The sequence below is a fragment of the Gopherus evgoodei genome, chromosome 4, assembly GCF_007399415.2.
Source record: "Gopherus evgoodei ecotype Sinaloan lineage chromosome 4, rGopEvg1_v1.p, whole genome shotgun sequence".
Classification (NCBI taxonomy): domain Eukaryota; kingdom Metazoa; phylum Chordata; order Testudines; family Testudinidae; genus Gopherus; species Gopherus evgoodei.
In genome coordinates this window covers 35477169-35501972 of record NC_044325.1, presented here as the reverse complement: position 1 = coordinate 35501972, position 24804 = coordinate 35477169, and the positions used below count along the sequence as shown (strand labels likewise).

Here is a 24804-nt window from a genome sequence, read left to right as displayed (position 1 = left end):
CAAGGATAGGAAAGGCACCCACAGCATTCACTAAAAACTCAACAACCTATGGAAATCAAAGATATACAGTACCAAAACAAAATTAAACTTTCAACTCAAATGTAATCTCAGTGCTAACATACTGCTGAAAGAGCTGAAGATCTTAAAACGTTAGGCAGAAAATTAGATGCCTTTGAAAATAAATGCCTATGAAAGATTCTGGGCATTGGACAGCGAGACTTCCTCAATGATGAGGAGATCTGAGAAATTATCAATCAGCATCTTATCTCCACTAGAATTAAAAGGAAATGTTGGACATATTTGGGACATGCCAACAGATAGACTCCCACGTAAAGCTCTCACACTGATCTCAAATGGTGTGAGGAAACAAGAGCACTCCAGAGAAGAACCACTACCCTTAGCAGGGAGGACAGAACAGTCAGCCAATCTCAACACCATAGAGCAGGTGGAAGCAGCAGATAATGACAGAGATGGATGGAAGAGACTAGTTTCTGCCCTGTGTGCCAACAACAGCAAAAGTAGGATGTAGTAAAAATCATCATCATCATCACCACCACCACCATTTACTTAGGATCTCAAACAGTATATTTTATAATACTTTATTTTTAAATAACTTCAGTGTATCTTGTGGAAGAACTCTCATGTCCTTTTAAAAAAAAAACTGCACTAGCAGTTGTCTAATTACAAATAATGTTCTTTTTCCAATTTACATGTTCAAGTTATATTAAGCAACAACTGGATCTAATATAGTCTATTAATGGAAAAGTTATCAGAATATCTCATGAGAAATAATATTTTTGTTTGTAATTTATTAGTAAGATTCTGAATACAAACCTCTTATCTAAATTAAATATAAAAGTACTCCCTTTAGATTCCATAATTACTTGTTTTACAAAAAAAAAGTGATAGTAAATATAACTCAACATATTTGTATAACAAAAGCGTAAATTTAGTACAGTACCTTAATATGTTTTACACCACAGCTGACTAGTTTGTTTGGTTGGTACAAATCCCAAGAAATATCAAATATCTGCAAATAAATCAGAATGCTAGTAAAGATGGCCTTTTTAATACATGTATAATTTTATATATAAATGAAAATAGAACAAATTCCCATCAAAATGACAAGCAACACAAAGTCTACAGACCTACAGACAGCAAAAAGCCATTTCAGAGCTTTTCAAAGAAGTTTGCTGGGACTTTTTTTATGCCTCCCCTCAAAAGCTAAAGTGCATTGTGTACATTATGTAAATAACTTTCATTATCTGTATTTGTCTGGCATACCCAAAGTAACATACAGTTACAGAAGATGTTGTGTGTATATTTAAAAGTTGTAGAAAAAAAATCCTATCTTGTGTTTGAGAAATAATATTTGATTATATAAAAAGGGGCACACAGAGGTCTAATGCTGTTTTTTTCTGATGTTTGAGGACTGTGAAGTTGTGCAAGTTAATGTTCTTTTATGTCTTTTCTCATTTTATGTATTATCTTTAGATTTATATGTCTAAACCAGAAGCTTGATAAGGAGATAAAGTTCAATATTTGTCAGAATGCTCTGAAGGAGTTGTTAATGATATTCTCAAAAGCCTGGAAGAATTTTAATGCCAGTGAGATTATACAAAATGAAAACTGTCACCAAATGTATATTATTGTTAAATGGAGTTGTATAAATTCTTGTAACATGTTTTAATAGTGTTCTTTTTGAGTATTCTTTCATTTGTGCAAAAGCTATGAATAAGCCTGCTTCAAAATGGTCTCCAAAGTACCATGTGTATTCCCCAACTCCTAAGCCACATACACCTAAAGAATTACAGAGTTCAAAAGATTTGGCACATTTTGGTTCTCCTATACCAGAGTAGGGTCTAGAGTTGCCTCAAATATGACACCTTCAATATATGCTTCTAGGTCTCCACAGAGTATGCATAATATGTGGTGAACCACATATCACCTAAAGCATAGATATTTATAATGCATATATTTTTCCTCAAATAAAGTTAACATGATCAACTTCTATAATCTACAACAGCTGATATTCAGAAAACAAACCCAATATGTACACACAGAGGTTTCAACATACCAAAATCCCACCAATACTCCTATTAAGTAGTTATGCTTACCCTGTCTGTATGACCAGGAGCCATAGATAACATTTTTCCTCTTCTCCAGTCCCACACACATATTGTATTTTTTGAATCCAGACCCACTGAGACCAAACGCTGATAATTTCCAAGAAGTTTAAAAAAAAAAAAAAAAAAAAGGAAAATATCAATATTTGGATCAAGTTCCAATTTAATTTTGAGAGACATCTTACCATACCTGGATTTTTTAAAGAAATCTAATTGTATACAGTAACTCCTCACTTAAAGTCGTCCTCGTTAATGTTGTTTTATTGTTACATTGCCTATCAGTTAGAGAACATGCTCATTTAAAGTTGTGCAATGGTCCCTTATAACACTGTTTGGCAGCTGCCTGCTTTGTCCACTGCTTGCAGAAAGAGCAGCCCGTTGGAGCTAGTTGGTGGGGGGCTTGAAACCAGGGTGGACTGGCAACCCCCCTATCAGCTCCCCGCTCCCTTAAGTTCCCTGTGCAGCAGCCACCCAGCAGGTTATCAATTGCCGGGAGTTCAGCTGTCCCTCCTCCCACTGCCATGTGCTGCTCCTGCCCTCTGCCTTGGAGCTGCTCCCAGGAGCCTCCCGCCTGCTGTTTAAGAGGGGTTGGGAGGATGAGGGCTAATGTCAGGGTATCCGCCTCCCCCCTGCTCCTGGCCCCTGCTTACCCCATCTCCATAGAGCAGGGGGGACACAACAGGGCTCAGGACAGAGGGAGCTTGCTGGCAGCAGCTGTTGTCTCAACTTGCTGATCTACTTATGGCAATGTACTTAGAGTGGGGTCAGAGTACCTAAAGGGGCAATGTGCCTCTCTCTCTCTCTCTCTCTCTCTCTCTCACACACACACACACAGTCTCTCTGTCACTATCTGCCATGCTGTCTCCCCTCCCTCCATTTGTACTGCCTTGAAGAGTGTGAAGCTACATTAACAACAGTGTGTTAACCTTTGAGGGCTCAGCCAAGTACTAGTTCATCATTTACCAGTAAGGCATTCCCTGGGAAATATCCCATCCTCTGACTTCACCACCGCAACCAAGCTTCACAATCATCATTGTTGTGTACAGTATTAAATTGTTTGTTTAAAACTTATACTGTGTATAAGTATATACTGTATACACAATATAATCTAGTCTTTTGTCTGTTGAAAAACATTTCCCTGGAACCTAACCCCTTCACCCCCACCTACCCCATTTACATTAATTCTTATGGCGAAATTGGATTTACTTAACATTGTTTCGCTTAAAGTCACATTTTTCAGGAACATAACTACAACGTTAAGCGAGGAGTTACGGTATATATTTAAGAGGGGGGAAAATAGAGCAACAGGGCCCAGTGTTAGTCTTCATGTAAGCAAAAAACTTCCATGGAGGTTGTGTCAGTAGAAGAACAATACACTTTTATAAACCTGAGATTAACTAGTACCTTAATAGATATTAACAGATATTTCTGAATTAATACTTTGAAGATTGTTCTTGAAATGTCCTCAATATACAAATGTGAATAAAACAAAATATTACTCTGTACTTAAGACACAATTCTGTAAAAATGCAGGTGCTAAATATTAAGTATGCGAGCAATCCCACTGAAGTTAGTTTAAATTTAAAGTACATACTCCCTGATCCTGTAAACAGTTACGTAAGTATTAATCTTAAAATTTCAAGGAAGTGTAAAGAATAAACACATCACTTTATTCTTACATCTTCAAAAACTGTTAAACAAAATATTTCTTTAAAAAAAATTAAGTTAAAGCTGAGAATGTTTTTAAATTTCAGTTCAGCCAATACCCCAAAATATTTTTAATATTCTATACCTATTAAACTTTTTATTTTATTTTCTGAAATTCTTAAGAGATCCAGAGAGAAGACGTTTCAGACATAAGGAGGTTGCATGAAATGAATAGAGAGAAAAGTGGACTGTATGTATGTGCACATTCAGTTTCCAGATTGTCCATTACAAGAGCCGCAATTCAGTTCTGCACTTTCAGTCACTGCTGACCACTAAAAACCTTCACAGGCATCCATAGCTGTGCAAGAATGGTGGTTAATTTATATTTTGAAGACTAAGCTATATCATTCCCCATAAACTATGTTATGAAATAATTTGTGCTGCCTCCAAAAACAGCAACTGATTTTGTCTTGCATGATTGCTTTAGCATGAGGGCCTAAAACTAGCACTGAAGGAACTCAGTAAGCATATCCAAGGAGTCTCAAGACAAAAGATGAACTGCAAATCTGGAGATGCCAAAAAGTTATTCCTGAGATGAAAAAAATAAAATAAAAATCTCTCTGTGCTCTCCAGCCCTCTCTTAGCCTAATATGTGGAAATAAACAAGCATATTTCTGGGCTTAACTCACTCTTTATTTTAGCTTTGCATTTCAACTTTATTATTTCTTAAACATTGAGAGCATAATTTTTACTGTGTAGGATCTGACCACAATGATATTACACAATCTTAAAGACAGACTAAGATCACACAAATACGAAGTGGGTAGTAGGGTGTTTTGGTTTTGGATTTGTTTGTTTTTACATTTGGATGGTGATGGCTTAATTTTGACAGAGGAAGGACCTGTGAGCCTTATGGACCAAGATTTTTCCTCTCTTTAACTGATAATGCTTACACTCATAGGACCAAGTTAAGGCAAATTTAGTTTCCATTTTATGACACACATAGATGATAATAGTCAGTTAAAAAGTCTGCCTGTCAGGGAAATCCACCTACAATACCACCAACACCAAACTGGCTGCAAGGTGCGCAGCCCACAGCAAAGAAACTACATGGAAGTGATCTCTCTGGTCTCTATTTGAAAAAACTCCATAAATTCCCAGTTTTCAGATCTTTCAAAATCTACTCCTGCTGAAAATGTTCCAAACAGGAATTGACCTACCTCCAGCATTAACAATCCCTCTCAGGAATGAGTGGAGTAAAGGTATTTTGAATCTATTACTATTATAATAATTTTTAAATCATCCATCATCCTGAGATCTGGGTGTTATACAAAACTTAAGTAGAGAGTCAAATCTCAAAAAGAGACCAAATTTCATGCTCCCTGGCTGCCTGCAGATTTACCAGAGAGCTAGGAAAGCAGGATTTAATTAGTATGGAACACCTGAATAAAGAGGTAGGCCTTGAAGTTCTTTCTAAAACTGGCTAGGTTCATGCTTAACTGTATTTCCACAGACAACATATTTTAGAGGTGCAGCTCTCCTATCAAGAAACTTCTACCATAAACTTTACCATTGGAGCCAGCAAGCTGTAACATAGTGGATGAGCAAGGGCATAGACAACTGGGGACTGAGGGAGCTATAGCCCCCTCCCCTTTCCCCCCAAAATGTAGAAACTGCATTAATAAGGAAACACTGAGTTGGGAATTGAAGTTCATTTATCTCATTTTAATAAAAGTGAAGAAATTTCATTATGATGCAAAACTACTAATTGAAATGATATTCAACCGTTATTATTTTAATTCTAGCCTCACCCCAAAATACAAAAAGGTTATTTATGTCCCTGATGAGTGTAGATGTATGGTAGTTTGGAGATGATGACACAGTGTTAAGGTAGCCTGGGCTTAGACCCATTTAGGGCTTTAAATATGGCAATCAGTACCTTGAATTTCACACACCAGTCAAATGGCAACAAGTCCAGACAGGCAGCCATAGTCTGGACTAGAGGGAGTTTCCAGCGGACTTTAACAGACAATCTTAGATAAACTTTAGTCCTAGACTAGGACAGTTGAGCTAAGAGGTTATGAAGGCAAGAATGATTTATGGTAGAACAGCATCTGCGGGGTAGAGCCATAGTTTTCTTTGCTCACTGTAGGTGAAAGAATGTTGTTCTTGCAAGCAATGCATCCTGAAAATTTAGCCATAGTGAGAAATCTAAAACCCAAAAATTCTCTATCACACTGATGATCTCTACGCCTTCCCTCTTAGGTTTCCAGGTTTTTTAAAATGAAATTCACACTTGGGAGTATTCTTACCCTAATTCTTGCTCAGATAATGAGAACAATTGGTCTCTACACCACTACATTTCTAACTGAGAAAGTAGTAGAGCTAGTAGGTAACAGAAATTAGTTTCCCTGGCTAACAGTAGGAACTAAAGTCACCTAGGGAAGAACACAGCCTAAGGACATATTATTGTGCCTGGCCTCTGCACTGGTTTGTAAGAAGGGGCGAATGGGACGGGGAAGTGGAGTAGCACAAGGAACCTTCTCCCCACTCTGTGCAGAAGCCAGGCACAATTTCAGTGAAGACTGAAGTGTTAGCAAACCCCAAAAATAGAGAGAATAAACTAAAATATGCCCCAAATCAACCAGCAGAGCCATCTAGCTTAGAGGAGCAAGTCTGCAGGGTGCTGAGACATTCAAGGAAGCAATATGCTACTCTGGGAACATTGCCTCCTAAAGCTCCGCTATAGCAGTGGCTCCACACTGATTCCAATAAAGGCCAGTTCCATAATCATATAATTTGGCCCTACAGCTGTGTTTTTTTTTAAATCCTCTTTTCAAGATGGTTAACATTTTGTTAGCTGGGGACGAGCCTGCCATCATATGTGTCTTCTTTCTTGCTCTCTCCTATACCTGGAATGATCTCCCTATTACAGTGCAGCAAGCTCCGCTCATCTCTTCATTCACATCTCTTCTGAAGCTGCAAATTTTTAAGTTTGGCAAGAAAAGTGTCTGTAAATACTAACATCGCTCTCCTGAAATTGGAATTGGACAAATAAAACCTTTGATTCAATTCATCCCCTGAAAGAAAGTTGTATCGGAGGACCTTTTTTCAAACAGATTCAGACAGTTTATCTTTTAAAAACAGATTTTGAAAATAGAATACTGACTACATACCTGCCCATCTAAGTCAAATGCCAAGCAAGCTATACCATGTGTGTGAACATCTTTCAGTATCGATATAGTCTGCACAGTGTATGAGTCCCAAACACAGATATATGGTTCTTTTCCAACCTGACCTGTTGCCACCAACACTTGTTCAGGATGCAAAGCAAGGCTGCCAAAAAAAGGAAAAATAATTTCAAACATTAGAACATTTGTTCAAGGAACTTGTACATTATTTAGCTTTAGGTTGTACATTATTTAGCTTGTTAATCAAATGTTAGTTAAATTCCTTAAACAAAAGTCAACTTTTATTACAAGTTTTCCCATTGACACAACAACACATCACAGTATCATCCTGTAAGACAATTTTCAGGGTAGCCATACAACTTTCTTTCACACAGTTCTAACAACCGAACTTACATCTTACATGAGGCCTTTTTCAATGTGAAACTTATTTTATAACCTATCACATTCACTAATCTTCTGTTCTGCAACATGCATGCTTTACCAAATTCTTCTGCTTAATTGTTATTTCCCATTTCCTCCTATTTAAAAGGACACCAACACAAAACATAATTTTTAATTAAGGACAGCTGACTTAAAATATAATAAAATAACAAATGCTTGCCCATAGTTAAGGTTGTAGCAGAGCTTATGTCAAGTTGATTTTTCAAAGTGTTCTAGAATCCACATGCTTAGGCAAATTGCTTTGAAAACTGGTATGCCACATGAAAGGCCAAGAGTAACAGATGCAGGGAAAATCTGTGCTTGTTTGATCAAAGACTTCCTGAGATTCAGACTCTCACAGGACACTTTTTTGTGCACTAGACCCTCACCGAAACAATGTGTTTCTTTTAACACTTTTCTGAACACATTGCCAGGAAAAAATCAGCAGCAAGAATCCCAAAAAATCTCATATCCTTGGAATGCCAAAGCACTTATCTAGTGTTCCTTGCCAGGATTAGGCTCCAGAAATGGCAATTTAACCCATGACATGGTGAACATGTAAATGAGGTATAACAGAGGACCTGAAATCTTCCAGTTTATACCATATCAAAGGAAGATGGGTAAGAGGGATGTATACCTAGAGAAATCCAATCTTTCTGTACTAAACGGATACAGCAAAACAGAGGGATTTGTGAAATGCTCTACTTGACCCAGGAAGGTAACCATTTGAAAGTTGACTCTATGCCAATGGTCACCAACCGGTTGACTGCGACGACTGGTCAATCCTAGAGGATCTCCTAGTCAATCGCGATCTCCAGGAGAGTAGAATGGCTGCCGCTAAGGCAGGTGCCTGCCCTGGCCCCATGCTTCTCCCGAAAGCAGCTAGCGCGGCCCTGGGGGTGGGGGTCAGGGGTCCGCCCCCGCAGCTCCCATTGGCCAGGAATGGGGAGATGTGGCCAATGGGAGCTGCGGGGTCCGTGCTTGTAGGCAGAAGCAGCTCACAGAGCCACATGCCCCCCCCAGAGGCCACAGGGGCATGTTGGTCCCTTCTGGGAGGTGCATGGGGCAGGCAGGCAGGCAGGGAGCCTGCCTTAGCCTTGCTGCGCTGATGACCGGGAGCCACTGAAGGTAAATGCTGCATGGCGGGAGGCTGCACCCCAACCCCCTCCCAAAGCCAGCACCCCATACCTCCTCCTGCACTTCGAGCCCCCTACTGCACCCCAGCTCTAAGCCCCCTCCTAGAGCCAGCACCCATACCGCCTCCTGTACCCCGAGCCCCCTACTACACCCCAGCCCTACCTCCCTCTCAAAGCCAGCACCCCACACTCCCTCCAGCACCCCACTCTGCCCCAGCCCTGAGCCCCCATCCAGAGCCAGCACCCTGTACCTCCTTCTGCACCCCAACCCTCTGCCCCAGCCAGGAGCCCCCTCCTGCATGCAAACTCCCTCCCAGAGCTTGCACCCCTCACCCCCTCCTGCATTCCAATCCCTTGCCCCAGACTCATCCCAGAGCCCCCTCCTACACTGCAACCCCTTTGGCCCCAGCCCAGAGCCCGTATCCCTTCTTGAACCCCAACCCCCGACCCCAGCCTGGTGAAAGTGAGTGAGGGTGGGAAAGAGTAAGCAACGGAGAGGAGTGGGGATGGAATGAGCAGGGCAGGGCCTCGGGGAAGAGGAAGGGTAGATCCTGGGTTGCCATTAAATTCAAGAAGTGATCTTGGGTGTAAAAAGATTGGACACCACTTCTCTATACTGGACTTTCTTCCCCTCCCTAGATAAATCTCCTGGAGAATGGAAATGAAAGCCTTAACCAACATCTATTCTGTAAATTTATCTTCCGAAGACTACTTACAGTAAAGAGGAGCAAGGCAGTGTGTGATGATAATAAATTCTATTCCTAGGAGTTGACCTAGATCCAGGCGTCAATCTGTCTGCAGTGGCTTAAGAGCATGAGTACCAACCTGAGGGCAGACTATTGAGAAGCAGGGCACAAACCCTAAATTGCTTGTGAGTTCTATACTTAGCTTTCACCAACCAAATATCAAGTGTAAACTCCTCAGGCACTATAACAGCCTAAACATGGAGTCAGAGACAGTTCCCTTGGGTACTCCGGTCTCTCTTGCCATCTAGGCAAGCTTGCCTTTGTAATAGATGGTCCCTTACACAAAAAAAAAATCACAATAATACTCAGGTCAGGGACAACTCTCAATCCCAAAGGACCAGTCACTTACCCTAGGTCAATTGCCCTTTAGATCTTATACCAAAGACAATCCTTGTGGCCAATTTTATAATAAACAAACTAATGTTTTATTAACTAAGAAAAAGAAATGAGTTATTTACAAGATTAAAGAAGTTACACACACACACACACACAAATAAGTTACTGTCTTGGGTTCCAAAAGGTGATAGAAACTGTTGCAATAAGCAAACTGTATACAGGGGTGGCTCCAGGCCCCAGCAAACCAAGCACGTGCTTGGGGTGTCATGCCGCAGGGGGAGCTCTACCGGTCGCCGGGAGAGTGGCAGGTGGCTCTGGTGGACCTCCCGCAGACGTGCCTGAGGAGGGTCCGCTGGTCCTGCAGCTCCGGTGGACCTCCCGCAGGCATCCCTGCGGAGGGTCCGCTGGTCCCGCGGCTTTGGTGGAGCATCCGCAGGCACACCTGCGGGAGGTCCACCGGAGCCGAGGGACCAGTGGACCCTCCACAGGCACATCTGTGGGAGATCCACCGGAGCCGCGGAACCGGCGACTGGCAGAGTGCCCCACACGGCGTGCCACCATGCTTGGGGCGGTGAAATGGCTAGAGCCTCCCCTGACTGTATACATCCTTTAGGGCTAACCCAGGCTAAGCAGCTGGTGATCCCTTGCTTATGCTTAGAAATCTTGACGTCCCATAGTCCAAGCATCATAGAGATACAGTTCTTCTTGTCAGGGATTTTTATTCCCTTCTTCCCAGAGTTCAAGATGATCAGATGAGCTCACACGCATGCCTCCTCTTTATGGGGGAGGAAGGAATGTAGTTAAAGTCTGCTCTGCTGAATATACTACAGCAACGCTAATATATTTAAACAACCTTAGTAGTATGGTATGGATATAACTTTTTGAAACCTAGGTGCCTACAGTTAGGCTCTTAAAACTCTTATTTATGTGCCCAAATATGAAGACTTGATTTTGAAAGTACTGAGTACTTCCAGCTGCCACTGACTTCCACACCACGGAACTTTGACCTCAGTAGGAACTTCAGGTGCTCAATATCTCTGAAAAATAGGCTACTTTATTTAGGTGTCTAAAAATGGACTTAGGAGCTTAGTATTTGGTAACCATATTTAAAAATTTTGGCCAAGGTACACTATTTTAAAATATTCACGTCTTGAAGTTTATCTTGAATTATGTTTTGCTATACTTAGCCAGATGTACGTAGATGCGCATACAGTAATCTGGTGATGTAAGAATTAAACTATTTAATCATAATAATATTTAAACCACAAGTTCAGTGATTTAGCTAAAACATGTACATTAAACAAACAACTTAAAGTCAAGTTGTATGACTTATAAGAAGTGTTATCAGGATATGTGCATAATGCTTAAAATCAGAAAATATGTTTCACAATTTCAAAGACTCTATAAAGTTCAAGAAGCAAAAATTGGTGACTTAGGCGAGGATGTTTTCAAATACATCCTTTTTCATTTGATTTATTTTGAGTATATGTAAAATATGAGATTTTTATAATGTGATCATTTTTCCAGAACATTAAAATAGCAAATAATCTATATCCGTGTTAAGAGTGTACATCTAGTAGGAGATGCCTAAGAATGGTGTCATTTTGTGGCAACCAGGTTTATCAATTCAATTATGAAGGCCTTCACAGGCTATGGCATACATTTTTGAAGCTGCTCCCAAATCTGTGTTTCCCACCAAAAAAACACAACAACAAACATTATCATACCATCATGCCTGATAGAGTAATGTTAAAATACTTTCAAGAAAAGATTATTTGACTTTGTCATTATCAGTCCACAAGATTTTAGTTGCAGTTTATAAATCTCATTATTTCAGCACCAAATTTCAACATTTACATTGACCCAATTTTAAAATTATTGCGTAATAAGGGCATTTGATCTTGGAAATTTTAGCTTTTTTGAAAAATCAGCAGAATGCTATGAAGTGACTATTATTAGGTAGTATTTTGCAGCAGTATCTATTAAAATAACACTGCTTTTTTCAGATGTTTTTCTAAAACATCTTAAGACAATAACTGATATACTTTAGCCATAAGCTGTGGAATAAAAATGCATATTGATATAATAAAGACTGGCTTATAAGACTAAAACATTACTGCCATTATTAAGATGACTGAATTTTTTTAAACCCCCTCTTTCTGTGACCTGGTCATGTAAATGTCAATACCAGTCTTAAAATCACACCGGCTTGGCTCAATGGTGCATTCTTGAAGCCAAGTCTGTCCTATATTATGATTGCACCAGTTCTAATAGTCATAGATGAGAAATTAGCAGCACCCAAAGACATAATTAGCAGAATAAAAAAACCTTTATCCATGCAATATCCATGAGCTTTACCATTAATGACAAAAATATATTAAGCTTATCCTGTACTTTTGTGGATTAAGGAAAAACCCTCAATAGATACAGAAACAAAAATAGAAACCAAACTAATGTCTTAAAATGTTTTATTTCTAAAAGTTACTTTTGTACAGAAGCATAAAAATAAGCTTAGCAAACTTCGGGGAAAAAAACAATAAGATTGCAGAACATGGTAAATGTGTATTTTTTTCCTATCACTTTTTACCATAGAGTCAAGCAGTGCTTGGCCGTAGTCAAAAATACAAATTCCTACAGGCATACAGAGTATATGTAATTAACTAGAATGCAAAAGCTAGATCCTAATTCATTGTAAAATAAAAATAAAATAATAATAGATTTATGCATTGCAGAAGCTTACATAGTAGAGGCATACTGAGTGAAACTACTAGGTAGATATTTTAATCAACCTAGCCTCCATAGTAGTTTGTATAAGCACTCATATAACCACAGAATATATGTATTGACTCAGGAAAAGTATAATTTGCTTCAGTACAGCTATGTGTTATGTTCACTCTCAGTAACAGCAGCAAATAACCATCCGGATGATCTACCCTAACAACAACAAAATTACACTTACATAAAATGAATGAAGAAAACACTGGAAAGGACAAGTACAGAATATCTCTCTTCTGCCTATCATGGAAATGCTCATTGGTACAGAAATGTTTTTTAAGTACATCAGAAGCAGGAAGCCTGTTAAACCACCAGTGGGACCCCTGGACGATTGAGATACAAAAGGAGCACTTAAAGACAATAAAGTCATTGCGGAGAAACTAAATGGATTCTTTGCTTCAGGCTCCACGGCTGAGGATGTTAGTGAGATTCCCAAACCTGGGCTGTCCTTTGTAGATGACAAATCTGAGGAACTGTCACAAATTGAAGTGTCACTAGAGGAGTTTTAGAATTACACCTCTACCCCGATATTACACGGTAAAGCAGCACTTTGGGGGGCAGGGCTGCTTTACTGCGTTATATCCTATAGCGGGGCTCGGGTGGAAATTTAAAGGGCCTGGGGCTCCCCATAGCAGCCGGAGCCCAGGGTCTTAAATCATCCCTGGAGCCCGGGGCTCTTTAAATCACCACTGGAGCCCTTCCACCGCTACCTCAGGGCTCCAGCAGCAGGGCTCAGGAAGAGATTTAAAGGGTCCGAGGTTCCCCGCAGTGGCCGGAGCCCAGGGCTCTTTAAATCAGTGCTGGAGCCCTGCTGCCAGTACCCCGGGGCTCTGGCACCGGGGCTCAGGCAGTGCTTGAAGGGGCTCGGAGCTCTGGCTGCTATGGGGAGCCCTGGGCACTTTAAATCACCATCGGAGCCCTGCCGCTGCTTCCCCGCTGCTACCCCAATATAGCACGGTTTCACCAGTAATATTTTTTGGCTCCCGAGGACTGCGTTATATCAGGGTAAAGGTGTAATTGATAAACTTAACAGTAACAAGTCATCGGGACCAGATGGCATTCACCCAAGAGTTCTGAAAAAACTCAAACGTGAAATTGTGGAACTGTTAACTACGGTTTGTAACCTGTCCTTTAAATCAGCTTCTGTACCCAATGACTGGAAGATAGCTAATGTAATATCAATATTTTAAAAGGGCTCTAAAGGTGATCCCTGCAATTACAGACCAGTAAGTCTAATGTCAGTACCGGGCAAATTAGCTGAAACAATAGTAAAGAATCAAATTGTCAGACACACAGAAGAACATAAATTGTTGGGCAAAAGTCAACATGGTTTCTATAAAGGGAAATCATGTCTTACTAACCTATTAGACTTCTTTGAAGGCATCAACAAACATGTGGACAAGGGGGATCCAGTGGACATAGTGTACTTAGATTTCCAGCAGTCTTTGACAAGGTCCCTCACCAAAGACTCCTATGTAAATTAAGTTCTCATGGGATAAGAGGGAAGATCCTTTCATGGATTAAGAACTGGTTAAAAGACAGGGAACAAAGGGTAGGAATAAATGCATACAGATTTGGTCTCCTCATCTCAAAAAAGATATACTGGCATTAGAAAAGGTTCAGAGAAGGGCAACTAAAATGATTAGGGGTTTGGAACGGGTCAAATATGACGAGAGATTAAAAAAGCTAGGACTTTTCAGCTTGGAAAAGAGGAGACTAAGGGAGGATATGATAGAGGTATATAAAATCATGAGTGGTGTGGAGAAAGTGAATAAGGAAAAGTTATTTACTTGTTCCCATAATATAAGAACTAGGGGCCACCAAATGAAATTGATGGGCAGCCGGTTTAAAACAAATAAAAGGAAGTTCTTCACACAGCGCACAGTCAATCTGTGGAACTCCTTGCCTGTGGAGTCTGTGAAGGCTAGGACTGTAACAGGGTTTAAAAGGGAACTAGATAAATTCATGGAGGTTAAGTCCATTAATGGCTATTAGCCAGGATGGGTAAGGAATGGTGTCTCTAGCCTCTATTTGTCAGAGGGTGGAGATGGATGGCAGGAGAGAGATCACTTGATCATTACCTGTTAGGTTCACTCCCTCTGGGGCACCTGGCATTGGCCACTGTCAGTAGACAGGATACTGAGCTGGATGGACCTTTGGTCTCACCCAGTATGGCCACTCTTATGTTCTTACGCTCTTAAATTTTGTATCATGATAAAACACTAAAAAAATAAAAAATCTCTACATTGGACAAATTTGTGGCACCAGAAGTAGAATTAGATGTATGCCTACAGTTCACAAAGTCAAGGTTACCTAAGATTAAATACTTCTTTGAGCTGTATGCTCTACACACCTTCTCATGGCAGCAAGAAAAACAATGTAAAGGAACTGCCCCGTTATCCTCACTGTTACTGTAAAGGAATGCTTGCAAAGATACAGAGAAGGCTTGTGATAAAAAATGTCTTGATCATAACTAATACATGGATAACTGTAGGCAAGTAATACACTGCATTTTTTGTGAACACAACAGAAACAGAAGCCTCAGGTACAGGGAAATTAACACAAAAACCAGTATTTTAAAAATCTCTCTTCTCTGGAGAAAGTATAGGCAATGTATTAAGTGAAATGGAAATACTGCCCAAACACAGAACATTAGATAATAAATATTTAACACTATGATACTTCTGCTTCACAGTAAGGAGTGAGTTTAGGCTTGGTGAATCACTCCAAAATATTTCAGGTGATTAGGACTGCCCCTGTCCTCCAAGGAGTGGGTCTTATTGTCTCCCCTCTTCCTCCTATTCTGGGGGTCTGCTTCTGGATAGCTGAAGGAGTGGCTTGAAGTTAGAGAAAGGACTTCTTAGAAGACTGGTTCCCTGGAATCAGCTTGCCCAGGACTGTCCCTCTCTTCTTCATGCGGTCCACATATCAAATGGGTCTGTATTTCCCTGAATCCAGCAGTCGGAAGTCCCTAGTATGCTTGTATAGAGGTGGCAGCAGTGGTGACAGGATTGGGCTAGAATCCATGGTGTTTGCCCTTTGTTCAAAATTCCCTATCCACCACCCCAGGGGAGGCAGAGAGGAACAACATGACTGATCTCTGCAAGTAGGTGCAGTGACTGTTAGGTGTGGGCTCTATGGACTTAGGAATTATCTTACATCTGCCTCATGGTCTCTCTTGCATCAATTTCTTCACACAGAGAAGAGGGAAGGAGCAGTTTGCTGATATAACCAGATTTTCCAAGTTTACCAGTTTCCTTTTCTGCTCAGGGGAGGACAGTTGAGGTAACTCCACCAAGACAGGGCTGCTGAAATTTTGCCTATATTTTGTCCACTGGAGCCATCCTCTCAAATGCTTTCAGGGATTTTCCTGTTCAGCGGAGGGACACTGGACTCTGAAGGGAAAATTGCATTCTGTCTGCGATCGGTTGTCACCCCTGGGGTGCAGTCTGGGAGCCATGGGAACCACTGTGCCCCTAACCCCCCAGCTGGGCAGGCCTCTCTCACACTGCTTTGCCAGTGATTCAGTCAGCCTCTCCAGGCCCTGTTTTTATCCAACATAACAGCAGATGGCACCACACCACACATCTCTGCGGGCCCTAGCGAGGGGGGAGAGGTGACTCCATGTGCTGTCCCCACTCCTAGCACTGTCCTCATAACTCCCATTGGTCGGAAACCAGCCAACACAAGCTACGGGGGCAGCGTTTGCAGGCAGCGCAAGGAGACACACTGTCCCCTTCCCCCCAGGGGGCTGCAGAGATGTGCTAGAAGCCAGCGGCTTCAGGGAGCAGCGTGGGGCTTTGGCAGAAAGGCAGCCTTTCTGGCTGAATCCTGCTGCGCCGCCAGCCAGGAGCTACCTGTGGTAAGTACCTCCCGGCCAGAGCCTGCACTTCACACCCCATCCTCCATTTCAACCCCCTGCCCCAGATCAGAATCCCCCTCCTGCACTCAAATGCCCTCCCAGACCCCGCACCCCAATCCCCAGCCCCCTCCTGCACCAAACCCCTCCCAGGAAAAAGACTTGTGTACAGGGGCCCCATAAAATCTAATAGCCCAAGGCCCACAGGAGAGTTAATCCAGCCCTGTCTGTGTGTTTTCCATTATTTTGTACACAATGATGGGATTCACAATATATGTGTTAGACAAATACTGTTAGTTGTTCATGCCTGGTTTCTTGACAGCAACATGAAAGCAGTGCTTACTATGTTTGTTTAAATGTGGGATGAGACTAGAGACAAGCATAATGTGACTGAGATCCCAAAACTGTAATTAGGCTGAGGGTAGAAAGCGATCTTTAGGCAGGTTAGTGTATAATTGACAGCTTTGAAGCTTCACTCCCACATTATAAAAGGGAAAAAGAATTAGCATTTGTTGTGTTTTCTTTTTCAGTTTTGTCCTCAATATTGAATTTCAAGCAGACATGGAAAAATAGCGAAGCTGAAGACACAGATACTGTTTTAAAGAAGAGGTTTCCTTAGCAACCAAATATCAGATGAAAATCCAACAATGTATTCATGTGACTGAGCTTCACAAAACTAGGACATTAAAAATGCAGAGAAGAACGCAGTTGTGGAAGATACCACCACCTTAGGTATCTTCTAATTAAAAGTATAACTCAAACATCAGAATTATTTTTGTGTACTTAAGCATACACTTTTGTATTAAGTTTTTATACACATTTGTCACCTTTCCCCCTTTTCTTTGGTTGGGGATCCACCACTTTTTCTCACTTGTCATTTGGGCACACCCTCCCTTCCCCCACCAAAGAGGATAGTAGGAGAAGCTGAATATTTTTTTTGCCACACCAATCAGTTTGTTTACCGGAAATGCACAGACTCTGAAGAGGAATATTTTCTAAGTGGCTTATCTTGGGGATGCATCTGTTTCTCACAAACCCAATGTAAGCGGGCGAATGGTCCTGCTATTGTGGGGAACTTTTCTGGCTTATACACTACTCCAGTGAAGTGGGCTAGTGAAAGGATCTGAGTCCTCGCTCCCACTTCCTTTACCCAGAGCCCTGCCTGACCTCTCCAGTGTGGCAGAGTCCTCATAACCCCAACAAGACTGGGCTGAGGATTCCTGGGGGGCTCGACCCCCAATCTTTTGGTGATCACTTAGGACAGGGGCTAGGGTGTCTCCACTCCAGGGTGCTCCCTCTGCACTGGATGCTTCCTTGACCCACTGATCATTACATACAGTTCAAAGCAAATACAATTTATAAAACATTTTAAAAAATAAGGAAAAAATGGGAAAGGTTAAAGGAAAACATGTCACACTCCTCTGTGGCATGGGGACATCACAACCAGCGTTTCTGGAATGTAAGGGAAGTTCCGTCTATTCCTCAGAAGTCCCAGGCCTTCTTCTCAGGCCCTGGCTGTGCTGCAGGGGTGCTGCGGGTTGGACACTTGCTCTGGCAGGGGCCACACACTCTCAGGCTCTAGGTGGCAGGACCCTTCTTCCCAATGGCACACCTGCTCCATCAGGGTTATGATCCCCCTCCAAGACTGGCCTGCAAGGAGCGTTCGCTGGGAGAGTCCCTCCTGCGCTGGGCCCTCCGCCCAGCTGTTCACTGCACCCAGCTTCACTCTGTCTCAGCTCCAGCTCCACTCTGCCTCAGCACAGCTGCTGCTGCTCCTCTGACTCCAGCTCCCTGCGCTGCTTCTCTGGCCCCTCTGGATCTGGTTGCTGCAGCTCTCCTCCCAGGACAGGTCTGCTCTGTGGGCTGTTTCTGAGACTCTGCTACCAGCACTGACCTGCTTCCTGAGCTGCTTTTCTGTCCCCCTCTGGATCCGGCTCAGCTCTCCTCCCCAGCTCAGCTTGCACCTCTGCTTTCTTCTTAGCTCGGTCTCACTCTGACTCAGGCAATTCCCGCTCACAGAGGGGACAGGACCCCTCTGGCCTCCTGACTCCCTGATTAGCCTGCCCACCCTGTCAATCAGGCTGACTTGGAGCATTGGCCTCTTCCCATTGTTCCTGGGGACTGTCAATCTCAGGGGCCTGATTTCCCATTGACCCTTCCCCTTTCTTTTAGAACTGGGAGCTAGCCAACCAAAACACCCCCACTGAGTTTTAGTAAGGGGACAACAGTCCCCTTACACCAAGAACCAGGATCCCTAAGGAGACTACGCAATGCTGTATCTTTCCCATGGTTATTCAGAGCATTGGTAATGGCACAGCCAGCTCTTTTAGAAATCCATTCTAAAGTAAATGTATGCAACTTAAAGAAAAAAGCAGAATAATAAACTGCTTGTAATTGGAAGAAAAAAACAGCCACTTGAAAATTATGTTCTGATTAGTTCCCAAGTCCCTTTCACAGCCCTTCCATATCCTACCTTATTTAGAAAGGGTTTACAAACACCAAAAGTGATACAAGGGCTGTGAAATCCTTTAGTCTGGAAAGCATAACTTTAGGGAATCAGTCCAGCCAGAAAAAGAGGGAGGGAAAGCAGAATAAATGAGGATATACATTAAGTGAGAATAGAACACTAACCAAAGGCAACATCTGATGACGATATCATATCTACTTTGCATTATTTGATAAAAGTAGGTTGAGCTTGACAGGTGGCTGCTCTGTATGTCTCCTATAAAAGAGCCTAGTTCTGTCTACCCAGGATGTGGCGACAGATCTTGCTAAGCATGTTGAGATACCTGAAAGCATCTTCCAATCCTTCTTATAAGCTTCTAAAATAGAAAACATGACCCAGGGAAGAGTTGGTTGTGTTCCAGGATTTCCAGATCTTAGTTTTTGCCAGCATGTAAGGTGAACAAGGTATCAGATTTCCTAGTGGACTGTTCTGTCTTAGTAGGTTTGAATGCTGTACTAAGATCTAAGCTATATCACCTTCTCTCTTTAGAATGATTAATTTTTGGACAAAATTAAGGGTAGTGTGATGTCCTGGGTGAAATAAAGAAAGACTGCTGATGAAAATTCTAAAATAGTACTGAGTACAACTTGGGAGAAACTGAAGAAAATTCTTTTGAAATACAGTCCCTAATCCTTTTCAGAAGTGATAGCTATTAAAAGGCAAATTTAGAGTTTTTGGCATTCAAAGCACTTCAACAATACAACCCATATGGTCCAGTTGCATGGTGTTACCTTCAGCTTAAGCATCTCTTGAAGGACGTACTTGGTCCTGAGGTTCTGGGAGCACCACAGACTCTAGAATTGTTGTTGAAGTGGGAAGAGTCCTACAGATTCACCCAACCAGCTGTAGCCTGTTACAACTTCCTGGCCCAAATGACCCTAAAAATGGTTACCTTCTAGTAACTGTTGTTCTTCAAGATGTGTTGTTCATGTCCATTCCAATTATGTGTGCCTGTGTTGTATGCATACAGGGCCAGCTTTAGGAAGTGCGGGACCCAATTCAAATAGTTTCGACGGGGCCCCAACAGGGATGACTCACCCGGTAGCGCTCCGGGTCTTTGCTCCGAGTCTTCCGCAGCACTGAAGGACCCGCCGCCGAAAAGCCACTGAAGACCAGGAGTGCCGCCGGGTGAGTAAAAATTAAAAAGGCGCTCTTCTTTAGGGCGCAGGGCCCAATTCGGGAGAATCGGCCTAAAGCTGGCCCTGCATGCAAAGCAGTCAGAAAGGTTTCAGAGTAGCAGCTGTGTTAGCCTGTATCCGCAAAAAGAACAGGAGTACTTGTGGCACCTTAGAGACTAACAAATTTATTTCAGCATAAGCTTTCGTGGGCTACAGCTCACTTCTTCGGATGCATATAAATATCTCCTGTCTGTGTGTTCCATTCTATGCATCCGAAGAAGTGAACTGTAGCCCACGAAAGCTTATGCGGAAATAAATTTGTTAGTCTCTAAGGTGCCACAAGTACTCCTGTTCTTTTAGCAGCCAGAAAAGATTTTTCCTTAGCAGTATCCATACACCTGACTGGAAATGACATGAACAAGCACTTGAAGAATTTAGATTTCCTGTGCCACACCTGGAACAAAAGATATGCGGGGAAGTACTTTGCAAAACATTAAAAACCTCTACTTTTGATTTTCAGTTACAGCTAATCCAGCAGAAAGAATTATTTTTGTTCATACTGGTCCCTGCATCAGTTATAGTGCATGGGCCTTGCCAAAGAGACTGCTGCTGGAGATGTGGGTACCCCAGAACCATACCGGCTCACATAATTTGGGACTGTCCTAAATTACAATCCTGTTGTCCAGAAGTAGGTAGGAAGATTAATATGATAATAGATTCCTCCTTAAAAATTACTTCCCAGAACTGTGTTTTGGGATATATCCCATCATCTTGGAAACTCTCCAACTCACGGAAAGCTCTGTTGTTAAGAGCAGTGCTTGTAGACAAATGATTCGTATGTTTGATGGAAGAGGAGACTGCTCCAAGGACAGAAACTCGGCACAGTAGCTTGGCTGACCTGGCAGCTAAAGAGCAGATAACATTTCAGAGAAGAGGGAGCTCAGACAAATTTGAAAAGGTTTGGTCTGACTTTTTAGAAATCTTTGATTAATTTTGAGCAGATGTCACTCTTCTTTCCCCTCCCTGCCCTCCCTCCTTCCTTTTCCTTTCATACCTGTCGCATTCCTTTACGTTATTTTCTCCCTTATTTTTTTAAACAAAATTCAATACAATACATAAATAAACAAAGGCAACTTTGGCCTGGTCTATGCACAAAGTTGCACCTATTTAACTAAAAGTGTGATTTTAAACCAAGATACTTTAAATTGGTACAACTTGCATGGGAGGACTCCTAAATCAATTTAAATGTGGCTTCTATCAATTTTGCTTGCTCCTGGTCAACAGTATTTTAATCTGTCATGTCTACTATTTTAGAACCTTATAAGAAGGGTAGAAAGATGTTTTGAAGTATTAGAGAACAGTATGAGCCAGCTAAACTGACATCAGCCAGGTTTAAATCAAGTTAAGAATGTTCAACTGTAACAGAATCCTTGGTGTTTCCTCACTCAGGGGGTAAGGAAACCTGACCACACCCAGTCATGTAATGTGGGTGGTCGCAACACCAGCCCCAACTTCCCTATTATTTGCAATGGGGGCTCTGCACTATGTAGGCCTCTTTAACTCTCTCCAGATGAGAAATCAAAATGAAAGTCTCACCCTCCCAATGCCTCCAGGGATACTCCCTCCCTCAGATCCCAGCAGTGGTGACTCTACAGTGCTGCCAACAATCCAGTCCTAACATAATGGACTTGGGAAAATTTCCTCAGGCTGGGTATCTGAGACCACTCAGCTTGTCTGTCTTACCTTAGGAGTCCACAGTACTCTCCTCATGGTCAGAGTGAAGGGCTCCTGCCTAGGAGTTTCCTCCACAGCACTGAGTCACTCCTGCAGTCTGCTGGTTAAGGCAATCTTACACCCTGCTGACCAAAGTTTCCTCCCTTTTAAAAGTCTCCTCCCTATCATGCATGATTGACAGGGCAGTAGGGTTGAGCCTAGCCCTACCTCCAGGGCTTTTCTGGCCCCTTCCTCATCCATGTGGGCCCTATACGCTCTGTCACACAGACTATACAGTTGCACTGATTTTAGTAAAATTGGTTTATAATTACACTTTTGGTTAGCCCTGCAATTTTAAATATATAAAGCTGTGGCACTAAAATTTTGTATTGGTGACCCCTTTCACACAGCAAGCCTCTGAGTGTGACCCCCCCATATAAATTAAAAACACTTTTTTTTATATTTAGCACTATTATAATTGCTGGAGGCGGAACTGGACTTGGGGTGGAGGCTGACATCTCACAAGCCCCCATGTAATAATCTCGAGACTCCCTGAGGGGTCCCCACCCCCAGTTTGAGAACCACTGATATAAAGGCAAGCAAAATTAATATAATCAGTTTTAAACCAATATAAGTGTGTGCACATAGAAGTTTGCTTTGGTATAACTAACCCAGTTTAAGCAAACTGTTGCAAGTGTGTGTGAAGAAAAGTAATTTCAGAGGGAGGAAATAACCAGGTAGCAAAAAGTTTAAAAGACTGCTTGATTAAATGCACCAGAACCTGTTTTAGATACCAGCTAGCAAAGACAGCTTTAACAGAAGGACAACACTCAACAAATGCTTTGAGCAATTTAGGGATGAGATAGTGAGATGTTAAACTGTCTTTATTTGGCAAAGTTTTGGATGCACCCAAAGTAACACTTTTACTGAAAAGCCTGGTCTATGCACATGTACACTTCTTTAGTTAAAGGTGCAGTGTTGCACCAATTTAGTTAAACCAGTTAAACTTGGTGTCTGAACACTCTTACATCATTTTAAACCTTGAGGGCAAGCTTTACACCTATGTAAGAGCGTCCTTTGCATAGTCCGTCGATTCAATTATGACATTTTCATGCTCTCTCTTTTTATGGATTCTGGGGTGACTCTGAAGTCCAAAGCATGACGTGCATGCTCGTGAACAGATCGGGTAGACAAAGTCATTGGTAAGCATCTTGGTAGCTATCACAGTGGTATGACGCTTTTCCCTTGCAGCTAACAGTTGATTATTTCTATCCTCTTCAAAGTCTTGAAAATCTCTGAGTGTTTGTGTATCAACATGCTGATCTATTTGGCACAGTCTTCTCAAGATCATCCAGTTTTATTGCAAAGTGTATGCAGTTCTTGATGCTTGTCCTTGAAGCACTTTCTGGGGCGGCCTTGATTCTGATGTCCACGTGCCAATTCTCCATAGAAATTTTTTTCTGGAGAATCAATGTTCAGGCATCCTAATGATGTGTCCAACACAGCGTAATTGAGCTTTATCAGCATGGCCTCAATGCTTGTGGCATTTGAATTTTGGAGAACCTCCTACATGGTAATTTTGTCTTGCCAGTGGATCCCCTTAATTGCTGTATATGGGAGGCTGCATATGGGAGACCTCTAGCTGTTTGATATTCCATTTGTATGGTGTCCAGGTCTCATAGCTGTAGAGGAGAGATGTGAGCACAAAAGCATTGTAGGGTTTTATTTTTGTTGAGAGGGTTATGTTGTGGGATTTCAAGACTTTGTTACATAGCTTTCCTAGTGACTGAGAAGCTTTCCGTATCCTATTTGTGGTCTCTTTGTCAAGAGATCCATCATTAGAGATGTTGCTGCCAAGATAGGTAAAACTGTCAGCTTGTTTTAGTTGGGTTCCACTAATGGATATGGCATGGAGTGGGGAAGATGACTGATGCAACACCACAGTTTTCTCCAGTCTAATGCTTCAGCAATTTCTCCATTTTGATGCTTCAGCAAAGCAATCTACGATGCACTGGAGATCTCCCTGTGTGTGTGCTAGGAGGGCACAATCACCCACAGAGTGCTTCTCTTAGTAGTAGTTCTGTTACTTTTGTTTTTGCTTTAAGCCTTATACGATTGAAGACTGAGCTGTCATGTCTGTATCTGATGTATATGCCTCTGTTGAGCCCGTTTGTAGTATGGTTGAGAACTTGGATGAAGAAGAGGTTGAACAGTAAATGGGCAAGGACTCCATTTGAAATAGGAAAGGAGTCAGTGTGATCTCCATTAAAAAGTACCTGAGTTTGCAACTCCTCATGGAATAAACAAATGACCTTTACCAGTTTTGCTGGGCAATCAAGTTTGCTGAGGATCATCCATAATCCTTCTCTATTGACTGTATCAAATGCTTTTGTCAGATCAACGAAGACACTGAACAGATACATGTTTTGTTTGATAATTTTTTCTTGCATTTGCCTGATACTAAAAATCTTGTCTATGGCGCTACAACCAGATTTGAATCCACACTGAGCCTCAGGTAGATTGACTTCTGAGACAGATGAAATCAGTCGGTTCAGAAGGACACAAGCAAAGATTTTTCTAGCCACAGATAGGAGAGATATCCCACTACAGTTATCACACACCACTTTGCTGCCTTTATTTTTAAATAAAAAAATAATTATGGCATCTTTGAAGTCTTGTGCCATTTCTCCCAGAGGTCAGTAAGGATCTTCTGGAGTGGTGATGGCATCTTTGGACCAGCAGATTTATATATTTCTGCTGATATTCCATCTCTGCTTGAGGACTTTCCTGAGCTCATCATACTGATTGCCCTTTCTGTTTTTTTAAGTGAGGGTGGTGAATAGGCTTTTGAGATATCTGGTTAATAACATTTATTTCAATAGAGAATGCTCTGTTCAGTAGTTGACTGAAGTGTTCAGTCCATCTCTGTTCCATGCCACGTTTGTCTTTGATGACTGTCCTGCTATCAGCCATTATGAGTGAACCTATGCCCACCACTGAAGATCAATAGACTAGCTTCAAGGAGTCAAGGAACTTTTGTTTCATTTGTTTCCACATACATTCAAATGTCTTCTGATGCCTTCTCCCACTATTTATCTTGTATTGAACGTAGTTGTCTTTGTGTCTTGCTTTGCAGGTGTTTGAATCTGTTTCTCTCTGAGGTGGACTGAACATCATTTTGGCAGTTTTGGAAAGCCTCATTGTTTTTCTTTCAAAAGTACTGTGATTTCT

The 24804-nt window shown here is 41.8% G+C and overlaps 1 protein-coding gene across 4 annotated transcripts in view; it reads right to left on the bottom strand.

Moving 5' to 3' along the window:
• Window positions 1-24804, bottom strand: part of EML5 (EMAP like 5) — a 303194-nt gene that overhangs the window by 244906 nt on the left and 33484 nt on the right. For all 4 annotated transcript variants that reach the window (XM_030558959.1, XM_030558960.1, XM_030558962.1 and 1 more), the window contains exons 2-4: window positions 6950-7109; window positions 2118-2216; window positions 962-1030 (exon numbers count right to left, since the gene is read on the bottom strand). In XM_030558959.1, coding sequence (XP_030414819.1) covers window positions 962-1030; window positions 2118-2216; window positions 6950-7109 — 328 coding nt within the window. The remainder of the gene's footprint in view (window positions 1-961; window positions 1031-2117; window positions 2217-6949; window positions 7110-24804) is intronic.